This window comes from Bison bison, unplaced genomic scaffold (assembly GCF_000754665.1).
Source record: "Bison bison bison isolate TAMUID 2011002044 unplaced genomic scaffold, Bison_UMD1.0 scf7180017864118, whole genome shotgun sequence".
NCBI lineage: Eukaryota > Metazoa > Chordata > Mammalia > Artiodactyla > Bovidae > Bison > Bison bison.
In genome coordinates, this window is record NW_011494690.1 from 3,135,782 (window position 1) to 3,153,569 (window position 17,788).

Below are 17,788 nucleotides of genomic sequence, written 5' to 3' on the forward strand. Positions count from 1 at the left end.
GTTTTTCTGGAACTCTCTTGCTTTTTCGATGATCCAGTGAATGTTGGCAATTTGATCTCTGGTTCCTCTGCCTTTTCTAAAACCAGCTTGAACATCAGGAAGTTCACGGTTCACATATTGCAGATCCGTAGCTACTCTTTATTCTCCGCTGAGATACTCAGCATGCCTTGTGCACTTTCACACTCTTTGCATGGACTATTTCAATGTAGACCTCTCCTCTTTTCCTCTTCCTTTCTCAGAAAACTCCTAATCATCTGGTAATATTGATTCACGTGTCACCCATTCTCTCGATTCTTTTCCTCCTTTCCAAATAACCACATTCTTCTTTGTTTCCCAGAGCCCCTTGTTCGAAGCACTAGTGTGATACCAGTCCTGTGATACTCACGGCTTTCCCTGTTAAAGTCATGCTACCTGAAGGCAGGGACTGTGCCCTAAACTTCATAAAATACCCAGGGCCAAGCAAAGTGCTTAGCACATAGTACATTCTCTAGGAATATCCATTAAATAACATTTAACCCAACATTTTACAACTTATGAATATCCTGATCAACATGTTAAATCAATTTTTACTCTGAAAAACGTGTGTGTATGTAACAGTAGGACTTTTGGTGTCTTACTACTGAAAACTAGCCCTGGGAGATTGCTCTCAGCAGGTAAAAACCAAACATCATCTGAGGGTGTTTATTTTTATTTTTCTGACAACAGGCTGTAGGCAGTCATTGTCAGTGTTACTAATGAGCATGTATGCTGCTCTGGGTGTTGGCCTGATGTTGTATCAGCAGGGACTGTCTTCTATTTACAGCTTCAGGGAAGTGTTATTGATGTTGGGTTGGCCCAAAACTGGCTTCTCTTTGCTCTGAGGGTGTTGACAAAACCTAAGATTGCTACACAGGGAAGCTTTTGGCTTTTCCCCAGCATCAGTCACTATTAAGGGAAATCACAGCCTAACCACAAACGTCACATGTTTGCCTTAATGGATCCCATATGAAGAAAGGTAGTGTTCCACCGCAGAATGCATGGAGGCTTGGGGCTTTATGTTTGTTCTGTTTTTTAATCAGTTCTGTTTGTTTTTTAATCAGGAGGAATTTGAAAGAGAAACTCCACTAGGGTAGACAAGTCTATGTTTGATAATAAGACCAAAAAAAAAAAAAAAAAGCAGTGTCAGACTCATGATTGTCACGGGTTTGGTGGGGAAAACACCCCAACACGAAGTCTCAGACATTTGTTGCTATTTCTTCTCCTCCTCCTCCTAGGTCTGCTCCTTCTTCAGGCCTGTTTTAGATAATCATTCATTGAATCATGAATGTACAGTTTCAGTACCAGTGGTACTTTCATTCTGGGGCAAGAGCCCTGATTTATTCAGAGGTTTTTATTTATTCTAAATAAAAATAGATTTCTGTAAGTAATTTTGTCAGAAGGTATAAAAGATACAATATTTTAGCCACCTGATGCAAAGAACTGACTAAGTGGAAAAAGACCCTGATGCTGGGAAAGACTGAAGGCAGGAAGAGAAGGGGACGACAGAGGATGAGATGGTTGGATGGCATCACCAACTCAATGGACATGAGTTTAAGCAAATTCCGGGAGTTGGTGATGGACAGGGAAGGCTGGTATGCTGCAGTCCTTAGGGTCACAAAGAGTTCGATACAACTGAGCAACTGAATTGAACTGAAAAAATATGCTTCATAGATAAGTATATGGGTGCAATCTTGCAAAGTTGCTTCAGTTGTGTCCGACTCTGTGCGACCCAAAGGACCATAGCCTGTCAGGCTCCTCTGTCCATTGGATTCTCTAGGCATGAATACTGGAGTGGGTTGCCATGACCTCCTCCAGTAGATGATCTTCCCAACCCAGAGATCAAACCTGCCTCTCTTAGGTCACCTGCATTGGCAGGCAGGTTCTTGCCCACTAGCACCATCTAGGAAACCTTGAGAAGTGTATAGATCTCATTATATAGTTTTGGAAATATGTAAATAGTTATTTACATATTTACTAATTATGTAAATAAAAACAGATAAAATTCAAGGATAGTTATTAATAGGACCAAGTGGCAGGTAATTATTAAAGAAGAATAAATTACAGTATCTCCTTGTAAAGCCCTTACAAGATCTTTATATAAAGGTTATTCAACTCTAAACCTTTTAAGGATTATCAAAGTACAAATCACACTGAGATGTGACAGGCATTTCTAACCCAACTGAAATATGGCAAGTAGAATTATTCATCAACCTTCATGGTATAACTATTACATTTACTCTTACAGCAGAAACCTGGAACCATTTCTGAATATTTTTTTTTCTTTATATCACAAAAGCATAGCTACTGCTTACAACATATTTTGCATAATTATAATTTAACTCAATCAAGCAAATATTTATTAAGTACCTACCATGTTCTAGGAACTTGAAGCTGAAGTAGAATATGAAACTGAAAACTACTTTATGGTTGCATCCAGGGGAAGATGGTGAAGCAGGGTAGGAAATAGGCTAAAAGGGGGCAGATCTGCATGATTCCTGTTTTTGCCACATTAGGAGTCCAGTATTCATTGGAAGGGCTGATGCTGAAGCGCCAATACTTTGGCCACCTGATGCGAAGAGCTGACTCATTAGAAAAGACCATGATGCTGGGAAAGATTAAAGGCAGGAGGAGAAGGGGATGACAGAGGATGAGACGGTTGGATGGCATCACCGACTCGATGGATATGAGTTTGAGCAAACTCCAGGAGATAGTGATGGACAGGGAAGCCTGGCATGCTGCAGTCTATGGGGTCGCAAAGAGTCAGACACAGCTGAGTGACTGAACAACAACAAAGGAGTCCAGACTTGATCTAAGGGCAAAAGGAAGCAATTACAGGATTCTACACAGTAGTGTGAAGATGATACACCCTGTGTGTGATGGTTGTGTTATAGAAGGAAAACAGGAGGGAAACAGGACTGGGATGAATAAAACCAATTAGGTTAATATGATAATCTAGGAAAGAGAGAAGGTGGCAGAGACCTCTTGGTTTCAATTGGATATGGGTGGTGAAGGGGGAGGAGATTTGAGTGATGACCAGATAACTGCTTTGGGAGACTGAGTGGATGGTGAAGCTGATATTTAAAACTGGAGATAAAAAAAACCAAAAAACAAAACGGAGACATAGGAGGAATAATAAGTTATTGGTGATAGGTAATGTTTCCAGTTTGAGTTTAATGTGCTCAGGCACATTTAAGAGGAGATGTCCAGTTGGTAGTTAGATGTCCAGGCAGAAGGGAGAACTGGAAATGGATTTAGGCAGGAGATACACATTTAGAGCAACCATCCTATAGCTGAAGCCAGAAAGAGAATCTGACAGCCCAAAGAGCGTGTGAAGGATGGGATGAGAAGTCAATTTGGGGTAAATCTCTGAAGAACACCAATATTTAAAGGACAGGCAGTGGGAACAAATTCTATAATTAAAATCTGTGACCTTTGTCCAGACTGTTTATTTATCTCAATCATTTAAAACTGCTGTGTTATTTTAAATTTATTTTAAAAAGCTAACTTCTGAAAGGACTGAGATTTTATTAGCCTAAAGATTTCCTAGCAGAACTGCCTTGAATGAAAAGGGATATAACACTAGCTGAGCTGCTAAAAGAAATGTTCAATGAGTAAAATTAAGCAGGATTCCATGAAATTGGACTATGCAAACTCAAATTTAAAGGAGTTAATGCTGGGTTAAGAGAAGGCATCGGATATGGAAAAGTTTTACTAAATCAGGAAATTGTAGAGCTGGAATGATGTTAGAAGTTAGGTTGTTTAAATATCTCTTTTTCAGAATAGAAATTGAGATGGTGAGACAAAGAGATGGTAAGGAATTTGCACAATTCATAATCAGTTTGTGATTTCCCTTGAACAAGGATTCTCAATGAGTGGTCTGGGGAACCCTAGGAAAACTTGAAAGATTTTCAGAGGATTCATAAGGACAAAAGTATTTTTATAACATTGCTAATGTTATTTATCTGTCAGTTTTTTTCTCATGAGTATGTCACAGAGGTTTACAAAAGCCACATGACATGTGATATCACAACAGATTGAATATAGAAAGCAGATATGAGAATACAACCATCTTCTATTAAACAAGATATTAAAGAGATCTATAATCATATAGAACATTTGCCACTCCCCAAACTATTTTGTTTTGGAAAAAGTGTCATTTATGTAAATATGTAATGTTTATTGTTATTTATATAATACTTATATTTTGATTAATATTATTAGTGTCATGACTACTAATAGAATAACATTTCTCAGTTTTAATTTCTAGTGATAGATAGGACCCACCTGTAGTCCTCATGAAGTTTTAAGAGTGTAAAGGGGTTCTGAGACCAAGAAGTTTGAGAATCAATACCCTACTTTGGACTTTAAAAAATGAACCGTCATGGAGAAGTTTTACTAGCAAGTGGAGGATATACACACTTTGACTTTATAGCTCTGGTAATAGAAGGAAGAAAATGTGGGAGAAATTAAATTGAATTGCTGTATAAGAGAAGAAAGAGAAAGCCTTTCCTAGGAGTAAATGTTTTCCTCCCACTTGATTGAATAGATAATAAATTGCATTTTTTTCCTCTCATTTTCCCCACTGTGGACATTAGAGCCGAGTACAAGAAAAATTGCATAAGTTCTAGAAACTATGAAAGTTGACCATGGGTCTTAGAAGAGAAGACAACTCATAGATAAATCCCAATACAAAAAAGTTTCTAGGGTGCATTAGGTTTATTCAAGCTAGGAGGAAATTGGATTAGATCAAGTGTTGACTAAGGGTCATTAAAAATAGAGGAAACAACCTCAGTGTTCATCAGCAAGTGAATGAGTAAAGAAGATGTGGTATACATATACGATGGAATACTGCTCAGCCATAAAAAGGAATTAAATTTTGTCATTTGCAACAACATAGGTGCACTTGGAGGGCATTATGTTAAATGAAATGTTAGACATAGAAAGACAAATACTGTATAATATCTTTCAAAGGTGGAATCTAAAAAATACAACAAATTAGTGGCTACAACTAAAAAGCAGATTCACAGATATAGAGAATAAACTAGTGGTTACCAGTGGGGAGAGGAAAGGGACCAGGGAAATTTTAAGGATAGGGCATTAAGAGATACAAACTATTATGTATAATATAACCCACTAGGATATATTGTACAGCACAGGGAACATAGCCAATACTGTAGAATAACTTCTACAATATTGTGAATAACTTCTGAGCTTCCCCCCTGGCTTAGTGGCAAAGAATCTATGTGCAATGCAGGAGCTACAGGAGATACAGGTTTGATTCCTGGGTGGGGAAGATCCTCTGGAGGAGGGCATGGCAACCCACTGCAGTATTCTTGCCTGGAGAATCTCATGGACAGGGGAGTCTGGTGGGCTACAGCTCATGGGGTCACAAAGAGTTAGCCAGGACTGAAGCAACTTAGCATGAGTAACTATAAATGGAGTGTAGCCTTTAAAAATGGTGAATCACTGTATTGTACACCTGTAACTTATATAATGTTGTACATCAACTATATTTCAATTAAAAAAAGTTATGGGGAAAAGTAATTTATTGTACTGTGGTATTTATTATATTCCTTTAAATCAAGCTCTGAACTTCATATCCTCTTAAACTAATAGTAGTCAATATTTATGTCCATCTGTTATCAGGCACTCTATTTTTAGAGAAAAGGTACAACTGAGTAGAAAGCATATAATAATCTTAGACTTGATGAAGCTTGTGAGGGTCACTGTTCAAACTATGAAGCTGTGACATGAGCAGTTGTCCTAAATTGTATCTGACCTTTAGATGTAGTAGGGGAGAAATACATTTCTATATCATTCATCTGTTTAATAAATAATTAGGTGCCTGATATGTGCCAAGATGTAAAACCAAGCCTACAAATGTAGGTCAAGTATTCTGTGGCTTAAAGGAAGATTTGTCTGACAGCAACATGTGTGACACCCAGGGGAGGAGTTGAGGATTGTAAATGAGGGATTGGAGCCTCATCAAGGCTATCTTTCCCAAACGTGGGGAGAGCAGGTTAAAACACAGCCCTACTAACACAGACTTTTAGTGGGAAGAAGATAGAAACTTCAGTTTTGAAAGCCCCCTGAGAAGTCTGCTTGTAGCTAGGATTATGACCCAAGAGTAAAAGAGCTTTTCTAAGGAGTAAGGGTACTGAGGAAATATATCAGCAAAGGCTGAGAAAAATCCATAAACCCTGACTTTGAATGACTTGAATTCCATATGGTGATCATTTGGCATAATGCTGATAGCTGATTCCTATAGTCAGTCTTGAATTTCACATCAGGAGACAGGCAAACAAAGCTTTCAGTTCTGCTCAATACAGAAGGCTTAAATTTAAATGTATCAGCCCTTCAGAAATAGTAAGCAAGGAAAATAGGAAGGTTGTATACATCAGAACAAAAATACTTGTTCCTGTAGATGGAATATTTCTAAGTTAACAAAACAGGAGTAAAGTCAGGTGACTTAGGTAATGACCTTTTAACCAAAGGCACTGAGTATTTTATGACTGCCTAAAGCCTGATGCTCATTTCCAAATTGCCTGGCCGGAGGCCAAGGAGAGTCTAATTTTGATGGATTTCATTGATTATTGTCTACTTTCCCAACTTTTTTTTTCAGTTCGAAACCCAGAAGGACAGATAAAGCTTTATTCCAAAGGAGCAGACACTATTCTGTTTGAAAGACTTCATCCATCTAATGAAGACCTTCTGACTTTGACTTCAGACCATCTCAGTGTAAGTGCCCCTGCGGTAAGGTTAGCACAGTGGCCCTTTGGCAGCTTCCTGTGGTTAGGTCTTCTTTTTAAAATATCAGCTAAGTGATCTGATTTCTGAAATAGAAAGTGTGTGGAGAATGGCTCCACAGGAAACTGTGCCAGTGAACATTTAGAAACTGGCACATGGACCCACCCCCTGCCTTGTTGAGCATCAGGTCAGTCACTCCAAGGTGGATGAACCCACAGCTGATGAGAAATAGCCACTGAGTATGGGCTCCTGAACTCTGGTCAGGGGATGACTCAGGACACCAAGGGAAACCTGCTCTGACTTCCTTACAGCTGGGGGCTGTTCCACCTGGATGACTGGACTGGTTTTAGTGAAGAGGAACTGGAGAATTGCTTTCCCTTGGGTTCTGATGTGTCTGGTACTAATCTATCTGGTACTCTTAGGGTTACTCCCCTCCACCCAGGGGATAGTTTAGGGTCATGTTTATATGGTGAGAGGAAAATAATCTTTGTAGCCAACTTTCTCCTTTAAGGGTCTTTTTATTCAGGTCATATATCATGATGAGTCACTAATGTTCCCTGGGTTGAAGTTAGCAAATGCATACAGCCTGAGACTATGCAAAGTTTCTTTCTAGAAGCTTCCTAAAGGGAGCAGGGATGATATTTGGCATACGTTTTTCTTTTTGCAAAAGAGTAAGAGTCTAAGAATAAATATAAATGTTATCTGATTTAAAAACTTGAGATTTCAAGGGTCATTCTAGCATTTGTTTGAGGTTCTGTTAAACACAATATGAAATTTAAGGGCAACTGCTCAGAACTCTTATTTCCTCCTTGGTTTCTCTCCTTTAAAAAGCAATTGAGGGTTCATTTTCTTTGCCAAGCCCTATATTTAATATAAAAAAAAAATTTCCCTGAATCTTTAAAAAACAAACAAACAAATAAAAATCTCTGCCTGACTTTAAGTTTAAAGAATGATTGTTTGGTAATATTGGTTACAAACACAGCTATTGTTTTTGTCTTCCTAATAGAGCATTCTTGATTTTCTTTTAATCTCTTCCAGAAGGCCATCATGGTCCTTTAAAAAAAATTTTTTTTTTATGAAAACAACACTGGAATCATAAGCATTTGATTTTGCCATTGCTCAAACACCAAGGTCCTGGATTTTCATACTAAAGTATGGGAAACCTAATTTGATCTTTCTACATTTCTATGAGTATCAATTTGACTTGCCTTTGCTTCTTTCAGTTTATTCATTTTGACTTCTAAATTCTGAGGTTTTAAATTTATATTTAGGTATTAGTTTTTGAATGATTTAATGATAGGAAATGATCATGCTAATCCTAAATGTTGATTTAGGATTCAACTTGTTTCATGCACTAATTAAATAACTTAAATCATCTGTTCCCTTTTGTAGTGTCATCTTAGAGTTGATTCACTGCTGTGCAGAACAGAGAGAAAAGCACTAGTAATGCCCAGGGGCGTTGCAAGTTAAACTCAAAGAAGTGTTTGTGGGAATTAAGAGGACAAAAGATCATTATAAGGCAGTAACTAGATTTTCAGATCAGTTGGGGACCCGGTGGTGGTTTTGGAAGGGAGGGCTTGTACAGTGTGATTGCAACATCTAGAGTGCTACCAACTGTCTACGAGATAAGTTTGGATAATTTTTCTCATACTCTCTCTGGGCTAAACCACATCACCACAGTGGGCACTGATTTTCCATTTTCCTAATTAGGGTGTGTCAAAGTTTAATTTGTGTCTGATTGCCAATCTGTGTCTGTCCCATAAGCCAGAATATAACAGAGAAGATATGCTTCATGGGGGTGCCCAAAGGAGCAGAAATGGCTATAAAAATGCTTCCAGTATAGAAGGCCATAAAGTGGCCACTAGAGGCCTGTGCAAAGTGGGAGGTTTTTAGCATTTAATGGCACCCCACTCCAGTACTCTTGCCTGGAAAATCCCATGGATGGAGGAGCCTGGTAGGCTGCAGTCCATGGGGTTGCTAAAAGTCAGACACAACTGAGCGACTTCACTTTCACTTTTCACTTTCCTGCATTGGAGAAGGAAATGGCAACCCACTCCAGTGTTCTTGCCTGGAGAATCCCAGGGACAGAGGAGCCTGGTGGGCTGCCGTCTATGGGGTCGCGCAGAGTCGGACACCACTGAAGTGACTTAGCATAGCATAGCATAAGCATTCAACATATGTTTCTAGCTATTGTGACTGTCTGAAACACTTAGAAACTACCAGTCTCCTATGTTTAGTGAATTATTTGCATATTAGAAGGATGTAGCACTCAAGGTATTATTTCAGACTCTCAGTTGACTGAGACACTAAAGAAGGAGTATCATCCTCTGATAAACTTGACCTGTTATTAAATACTAACTCTAGAAGATAGTTTATTAAAAAAAATTATTTTTTTTAATTTTATTTTATTTTTAAACTTTACAATATTGTATTAGTTTTGCCAAATATCGAAATAAATCCGCCACAGGTATACCTGTGTTCCCCATCCTGAACCCTCCTCCCTCCTCCCTCCCCATACCCTCCCTCTGGGTCGTCCCAGTGCACCAGCCCCGAGCATTCAGCATCGTGCATTGAACCTGGACTGGCGACTTGTTTCATACATGATATTATACATGTTTCAATGCCATTCTCACAAATCTCCCCACCCTCTCCCTCTCCCACAGAGTCCATAAGACTGATATATACATCTGTGTCTCTTTTGCTGTCTCGTACACAGGGTTATTGTTACCATCTTTCTAAATTCCATATATATGCGTTAGTATACTGTATTGGTGTTTTTCTTTCTGGCTTACTTCACTCTGTATAATAGGTTCCAGTTTCATCCATCTCATTAGAACTGATTCAAATGTATTCTTTTTAATGGCTGAGTAATACTCCATTGTGTATATGTACCACAGCTTTCTTATCCATTCATCTGCTGATGGACATCTAGGTTGCTTCCATGTCCTGGCTATTATAAACAGTGCTGCGATGAACACTGGGGTACACGTGTCTCTTTCCCGTCTGGTTTCCTCAGTGTGTATGCCCAGCAGTGGGATTGCTGGATCATAAGGCAGTTCTATTTCCAGTTTTTTAAGGAATCTCCACACTGTTCTCCATAGTGGCTGTACTAGTTTGAAAAAAAATTATTTTTTAAAAGTAACTGGGCTTGATGACCTCTTTAAAATTTCAAGCAATTTTATTTTTAAAATTAGACTTTACTACAGCAAAAAAAATATTATAAAGGTTTTAGGATGAAAAGTAAAAGTCAGCTTCAACTTCTAATGGATTTGAGCAAATTCTGGGAGATAGTGGAGGACAGAGGAGCCTGGAATGCTGCAGTCCACAGGGTCATAGAGTTGGACACAACTTAATGACGAACAACAACCACCACCACTTCTAGTACTAGTTCCCAGGAGTGAAAATTTGTATTAACTTTCCTACCTTTCTCACTTTTCCTCTAGAGTTATTATTATAACGTTAATTAATATCCTTGAATTTCTATTGCATGACATTTATTTATTCATCTTTATTGAATACATTTACTTTATTATTATAAATCTTGAAACATAAACACAAGTAGGAGGGAGTTAGTTTTAGACATCGCTGTATTATTAGGGGGAAAGCATGGATGGAGGAGCCTGGTAGGCTGCAGTCCGTGGGGTCACACAGAGTTGGACACGACTGAAGTGACTTAGCAGCAGCAGCAGCATGACTTTGGTGAGATGTCCTGTTGCAGCCCCTTGTGAGAGCCCCCTTCCTTTGATTTGAGAGCCATGGCTCCTCTGAAGGTCCTTTCTTCTCCCGTGAAAACTGAGGGCCATGGCCCCAAAACAGGCTGAGTCCCTCTCATCACTAGCAGTGCTTCCTCCAGGCAGAATGTAGGTGAGAAACCAACGTGTCGCTTCGAATGGTTACCTCAAGTCACGCGCACCATTAATCACCTCTCAAAGAGGACCCTTTAGTGGGTGTTTCAGCAGTCTTAAGGGGGAATGCTAGGTCCTTTGAATGTCTCAGACCCATTGGAATAAAATACAAAATAAAAATATCATCTCCCATTTCCAAGGGGACTAAAAAGTTGGAGAGTTGGAGTCAAGAGGACTAAGTTGTGCTCTTGGGCTAAATGAATTTGAGTGCATAACTTCTTACTCATCACTTTTGTTGTTTTATTGTTGTGATTATTGTTTTGGGATGGTTCCAAGGTCTCTGTCTGTCCTGGCAGGAATTTGCAGGAGAAGGCCTTCGAACCTTGGCCATTGCATACAGAGATCTGGATGACAAGTACTTCAAAGAGTGGCATAAGATGCTTGAAGATGCAAATACCTCCACAGATGAGAGGGATGAACGGATAGCAGGGCTGTATGAAGAAATTGAAAAGGATTTGATGGTATGCATTTAGAAGCATGATGGTTTGTGTTTACACAAGGGATAGTATGTGTTTAGAGATCTAGCAAGGGAATAATCCACTGGCTAAATCATCTTGCACACAGCAGATGTTACTCTTTCAAACTTTGAATCATGCTTTATACGTTGGCTTTGAGCTTGCCATCTGTGGCCAGAGGATTATTTCAATTAGCAGTAGCTTATGCCATTGGAAGTCCCCCAAGATAGTAGACTCCCTATTCTTTGTCAGCCTCTGGTATATCATGTTTTGTTTGATGTTGTGTTTTTTCTTCCTCCATGCTGTATGACCCACCTTTTTAGAACAGGGAAACTTGCTGTGAAGAGTGGGGATCCAGCTCTAAACCAACCTAGAGCCATGAGATGCTGATATCTGTACTGTCCAGAGTGTGATTTATTCTAGAAACCACTCTTCCCTAGGGCCCCAGTGGCTAGACTGTTTAGCTGTTGTGATGTACTAGGGATCACACCTTGATCATCTTTGGATAAAATATTGCATAAGAACCTTCACTTTTTAGTTCATGACATCTGATGGTTTGTTCATTGAAGAGAATGGTTCTACTTTTTATTTTGAGGTCCTGACTCTGAGATGAGGCATTTCCTTTGAGACAGCTGGGGGATTCTTGAGGCTCTATAAGCCCAAATGGCTTCTGATCATTTATGCTAATGTTTTATCTGAGCATATCATATCCCTCATGTAAATTCTAACTTCCAGGATCTATGCACTAATTGGTATGCCCACCAGTTGCCTGGATTAGGGAACTTCCTTCTGGGGGTTTTCCCAGCCCACCTCTGTACATAAAGGATGCTTGCTATATCAACACATCCTAATTTCCATCTTTATGTACTTTGACCTCTAAACTCTGTGATTAAAAGCCATAGATGTTATGGGTATTATATGCATGCATTAACGTAAGGTATTCTCTATTTTTCACTGAAGCTACTAGGTGCCACTGCTGTAGAAGACAAGTTACAAGATGGTGTGATTGAAACAGTTACGAGCTTATCACTAGCCAATATTAAGATCTGGGTCCTAACAGGAGACAAACAAGGTAATTTGAAAATAGATGATGATGTTTTGAAAAGAGGAAGATCGTTTTTGTGGTAAAATTTTAATGAACCAGGAAGCTTAATTAATAAGACATTTGCCCAGTACTCCACTTAGGAAAGAGTTTCAAATACAAAGAGGAAAGCGAATATATAACAAAAATTTACTATCAAATTAACCATACTTATTGTCAAATTCAGACTGAAATTGAAGAAAGTGGAGAAAACCACTAGACCATTCAGGTATGACCTAAATCAAATCCCTTAGGACTATAGAGTGGAAGTGAGAAATAGATTTAAGGGACTAGATCTGATAGACAGAGTGCCTGATGAACTATGGATGGAGGTTCGTGACATTGTCCAGGAGACAGGAATCAAGACCATCCCCAAGAAAAAGAAATGCAAAAAAAGCAAAATGGCTGTCTGAGGAGGCCTTACAAATACCTATGAAAAGAAGGGAAGTGAAAAGCAAAGGGGAAAGGAAAGATATACCCATTTGAATTCAGAGTTCCAAAGAATAGCAAGGAGAGATAAGAAAGCCTTCCTCAGTGATCAATGCAAAGAAATAGAGGAAAACAATAGAATGGGAATGACTAGAGATCTCTTCAAGAAAATTAGAGATAGCAAGGGAACATTTCATGCAAAGATGAGCTCTATAAAGGACAGAAATAGTAGGGACCTAACAGAAGCAGAAGATATTAAGAAGAGGTGGCAAGAATACACAGAAGAACTGTACAAAAAAGATCTTCATGACCCAGATAATCATGATGGTGTGATCACTCACCTAGAGCCAGACATCCTGGAATGTGAAGTCAAGTGGGCCTTAGGAAGCATCACTATGAACAAAGCTAGTGGAGGTGACGGAACTCCAGTTGAGCTATTTCAAATCCTGAAAGATGATGCTGTGAAAGTGCTGCACTCAATATGACAGCAAATTTGGAAAACTCAGCAGTGGCCACAGGACTGGAAAAGGTCAGTTTTCATTCCAATCCCAAAGAAAGGCAATGCCAGAGAATGCTCAAACTACTGCACAATTGCACTCACTCACATGCTAGTAAAGTAATGCTCAAAATTCTCCAAGTCAGGCTCCAACAGTTCATGAACTGTGAACTTCCACATGTTCAAGCTGGTTGTAGAAAAGGCAGAGGAACCAGAGATCAAATTGCCAACATCCACTGGATCATTGAAAAAGCAAGAGAGTTCCATAAAAACATCTACTTCTGTTTCATTGACTATGCCAAAGCCTTTGACTGTGTGGATCACAATAAACTGTGGGAAATTCTGAAAGAGATGGGAATACCAGACCACCTGATCTGCCTCTTGAGAAACCTGCATGCAGGTCAGGAAGCAACAGTTAGAACTGGACATGGAACAACAGACTGGTTCCAAATAGGAAAAGGAGTACGTCAAGGCTGTATACTGTCACCCTGCTTATTTAACTTATATGCAGACTACATCAAGAGAAATGCTGGGCTGGAGGAAGCACAAGCTGGAATCAAGATTGCTGGGAGAAATATCAATAACCTCAGATATGCAGATGAAACTACCCTTATGGCAGAAAGTGAAGAGGAACTAAAAAGCCTCTTGATGAAAGTGAAAGAGGAGAGTGAAAAAGTTGGCTTAAAGCTCACAAACTAAGATAATGGCATCTGGTCCCATCACATCATGGCAAATAGATGGGGAAACAGTGGAAACAGTGGCTGACTTTATTTTTCTGGGCTCCAAATCACTGCAGATGGTGACTGCAGCCACTAAAGTAAAAGACGCTTACTCCTTGGAAGGAAGGTTATGACCCACCTAGACAGCATATTAAAAAGCAGACATTACTTTGCCAACAAAGGTCCGTCTAGTCAAGAATATGGTTTTTCCAGTGGTCATGTATGGATGTGAGAGTTAGACTATAAAGAAAGCTGAGTGCCAAAGAATTGATGATTTTGAACTATGTGTTGGAGAAGACTCTTGAGAGTCCCTTGGACTCCAAGGAGATCCAACCAGTCCATCCTAAAGGAGATCAGTCTTGGGTGTTCATTGGAAGGACTGATGTTGAAGCTGAAACTCCAATACTTTGGCCACTTGATGTGAAGAGCTGACTCATTTGAAAAGACCCTGATGCTGGGAAAGATTGAGGGCAGGAGGAGAAGGGGACCACAGAGGATGGTGGTCATGGTGGTCATCCACAGAGGATGACATGGGTTTGGGTGGACTCCGGGAGTTGGTGATGGACAGGGAGGCCTGGCATGCTGCGGTTCATGGGGTTGCAAAGAGTCAGACACAATTGAGTGACTGAACTGAACCAAATATCTTCTGTAGTACACCGTGGAGTCAGTTGAGTTTCAGTTCAAATACTTCTTAAAAATAATAGTTATACTCATAGGCATAAATGGTATTAAAATGTTTAACTGTTGGTTTGTATGTGCACTGATGTCAGTTTAGAACACAGAGTGGCCGAGCTCTGGAGCAGGACATTGGAGACTTCAGCATTACTTCTTTAGTTTCTTCTTGGTAGGGAGGTTTGGGAATCTTCGAGGAGGGGTAGGCTTTGGAGAGACTTAAGGAAGCAGCTTTTTATCAACTGGTATGAAAATATTTTGGTATTTTAACAGCCACCACAACTGTACAAGTGTAACTTGCCTGAATCCAAGATTGCCCATGCAGTTGGACACGAAGAGCTGACCCACTTTCAGGCATAACAAAACTCCAAGTCATCAGAGAAAGAGTCATTAGGTTCAGAATACCATCTTTCCTAGGAAAGAAAAGGGGATCAATTTAGTTTGGGTCTATTGCTAGCAGTAATGGTTAAAACAAGCATGATTTTCTGCTTGGCCATCAGTAGACCAGAAATATTCAGTTAACTGGCATACATATTTTTAAGATTCTATTGACATGTTAGTTACTTTTTAGAACATTGGAGGATTTGCAGACCTGATAAATCAGTTCTCTATATGTTTACTCAAATCACTGACTACAAAATGTAAAACACAGAGACTTGAGCTCTGTGCTGGGTTGTTAGAGACTTCACTTGATCAGTGTGTACAGCCATTCAATTAGTTATGAATACTTATAAGTTTACTGCTGCTGCTGCTGCTAAGTCGCTTCAGTTGTGTCCGACTCTGTGCGACCCCATAGGTGGCAGCGCATCAGTCTCCCCCCATCCCTGGGATTCTCCAGGCAAGAACACTCGAGTGGGTTGCCATTTCCTTCTCCAATGTGTGAAAGTGAAAAGTGAAAGTGAAGTCGCTCGGTCGTGTCTGACTCTTAGTGACCCCATGGACTGTAGCCTACCAGGCTCCTCCGTCCATGGGATTTTCCAGGCAAGAGTACTGGAGTGGGTTGCCATTGCCTTCTCCTATAAGTTTACTACTTAGCTTTAATTTCTGTGGTTTCTACAAAGGATATGCTGAAGTTTTATCAGTTGTCTTCCTTGACTTAGGACAAATCTAATGACTCCATAGAATTCACAAGAGTCTAACAACTAATAAAATTAAAATTGAATGATTGTATTGAAGATGGAAGGGGTACTTACCTATCCTAGGCTCTACTTATACAAAATTAGAGGTAGGATTGGCCAATATCGTGTAATACTCTAGTTATCTAGTAGCAGCAGTCCTGGTTTGTTTTTGAGGTGATATTCGAATTCCAAATTTCTATTCACTTAATGGAAATATGGTAATGTTGCATGTGGGAGAATTTAAAAAACAAAATCATTTTTTTGCTGTTCAACTGAACATTGGGGAGTTTTCAATTTGTCTATTATATCAGATTGTATAATAGCTTAGTATTTCAGCTCTGCAAAGACAGTATTCAAGACTTCTGGTAAAATTTTATACAAGTAAAATGTATACATTTTACTATATCACAAGATCTTGGGATCTTTTCATGAATACTCCTTTTGGAAATCAAAGAGTTCTTTTAAAAACTAGATGAGAATATTGAGGATTCATAGATTTTTTTTGTGTGTGTGTGGATTTAGCAAATTTTTAAATTTCTTCCTTGATCTCTTGTATTTATTTTATTACCAATCATACTCTCTCTGAAGTTAAGGAAGCCTGTAGGCCTTAAGGAAATATGGAAAGGACTCAAAACTCTTAGGAAAAAGATACTTATCTTATTAAGTAATGTTCTAACTGAAGTGGGATTTCTTTTGTATCAGAAACTGCCATTAATATTGGCTATGCCTGCAACATGCTGACTGATGACATGAATGATGTGTTCATCATAGCAGGGAACACAGCTGTGGAGGTCAGAGAAGAACTCAGGTGAGTGTTAAAGGAAAGAGGAAAGGAGGAGAGGGAAGGAGGGGAAAGGAAAATCTGAGAGTTGAGAAAGAGTCTGCCTAATTATTTCCCCAGAACTTTAGAAAGTGCTTTCTTATAGCTAGTTTTGCTTTCTCTAAACTCAGTCCATTTGGGGTCTGACCACATGGCTTAGAGGCAAATGGCTTGCCACTTGCTCTATCTAGTCCTGAAGGGGCTAACACAGCCCATTCAACACAGCTCACGCAACACAACATCGGGGCACCGTGAGCTTCCTTACTGTGTCTCCATTTAACCTTAATACTTGTAGATCAAATCTCCCAACATTTTTACACTGTCTTAGTCACTGTAGAAAATATCTATATCATGCTTATTAGAAGCGATGGCTAAAGACCGCATATGTATTTGGCAGTAAAAGTTGGAAAATCTCATTATTACTGATATAATTTTATCATTATTATTTCTATAAATTTAATGATAGAGTCTATAGAGTCTATTGGGAAAATTAATAATTTATTTAATAATTGTTAAGTCACTAAGTCCTGTCTGACCCGTTGCAACCCGTGGACTATAACATGCCAGGCTTTCCTGTCCTTCACTATCCTGGAGTTTCCTCAAACTCATGTTCATCGAGTTGGTGATGCCATCCAACCATCTCATCCTCTGTCACTGCCTTTCCTCCCGCCCTCAATCTTTCCCAGCATCAGGATCTTTTCCAATAAGTTGACTCTTTGCATCAGGTGGCTCAGGACTGAGCTTCAGCATCAGTCCTTCCATTGAATAATCAGGGTTGATTTCCTTTAGAATTGACTGGTTTGATCTTCTTGCGGTCCAGGGGACTCTCAAGAGTCTTCTTCAGCAACACAATTTGAAAGAGTCTCTTTGGTGCTAAGCCTTCTTTATGGTCCACCTCTCACATCCATACATGACTACTGGAAAAATCATGCTGCTGCTGCTGCTGCTAAGTCGCTTCAGTCGTGTCCGATTCTGTGCGACCCTGTAGACGGCAGCCCACCAGGCTCAGCCATGCCTGGGATTCTCTAGGCAAGAACACCGGAGTGGGTTGCCATTTCCTTCTCCAATGCATGAAAGTGAAAGGTGAAAGTGAAGTCGCTCAGTCGTGTCTGACTCTTAGCGACCCCATGGATTGTAGCCTACCAGGCTCCTCTGTCCATGGGATTTTCCAAGCAAGAGTACTGGAGTGGGGTGCCATTTAGCTTTGACTATATGCATGAAAGTAAAAGAGGAAAGTGAAAAAGTTGGCTTAAAACTCAACATTCAGAAAACTAAGATCATGGCATCTGGTTCCATCACTTCATGGCAAATAGATGGAGAAACAATGG

The 17,788-nt window shown here is 39.5% G+C and overlaps 1 protein-coding gene across 11 annotated transcripts in view; it reads left to right on the forward strand.

Moving 5' to 3' along the window:
* ATP8B4 (ATPase, class I, type 8B, member 4) overlaps positions 1–17,788 on the forward strand; it is a 341,749-nt gene that overhangs the window by 262,012 nt on the left and 61,949 nt on the right. For all 11 annotated transcript variants that reach the window (XM_010839511.1, XM_010839512.1, XM_010839505.1 and 8 more), the window contains 4 exons: positions 6,641–6,756; positions 10,967–11,131; positions 12,086–12,197; positions 16,343–16,448. In XM_010839511.1, the coding sequence (XP_010837813.1) occupies positions 6,641–6,756; positions 10,967–11,131; positions 12,086–12,197; positions 16,343–16,448 (499 nt within the window). The remainder of the gene's footprint in view (positions 1–6,640; positions 6,757–10,966; positions 11,132–12,085; positions 12,198–16,342; positions 16,449–17,788) is intronic.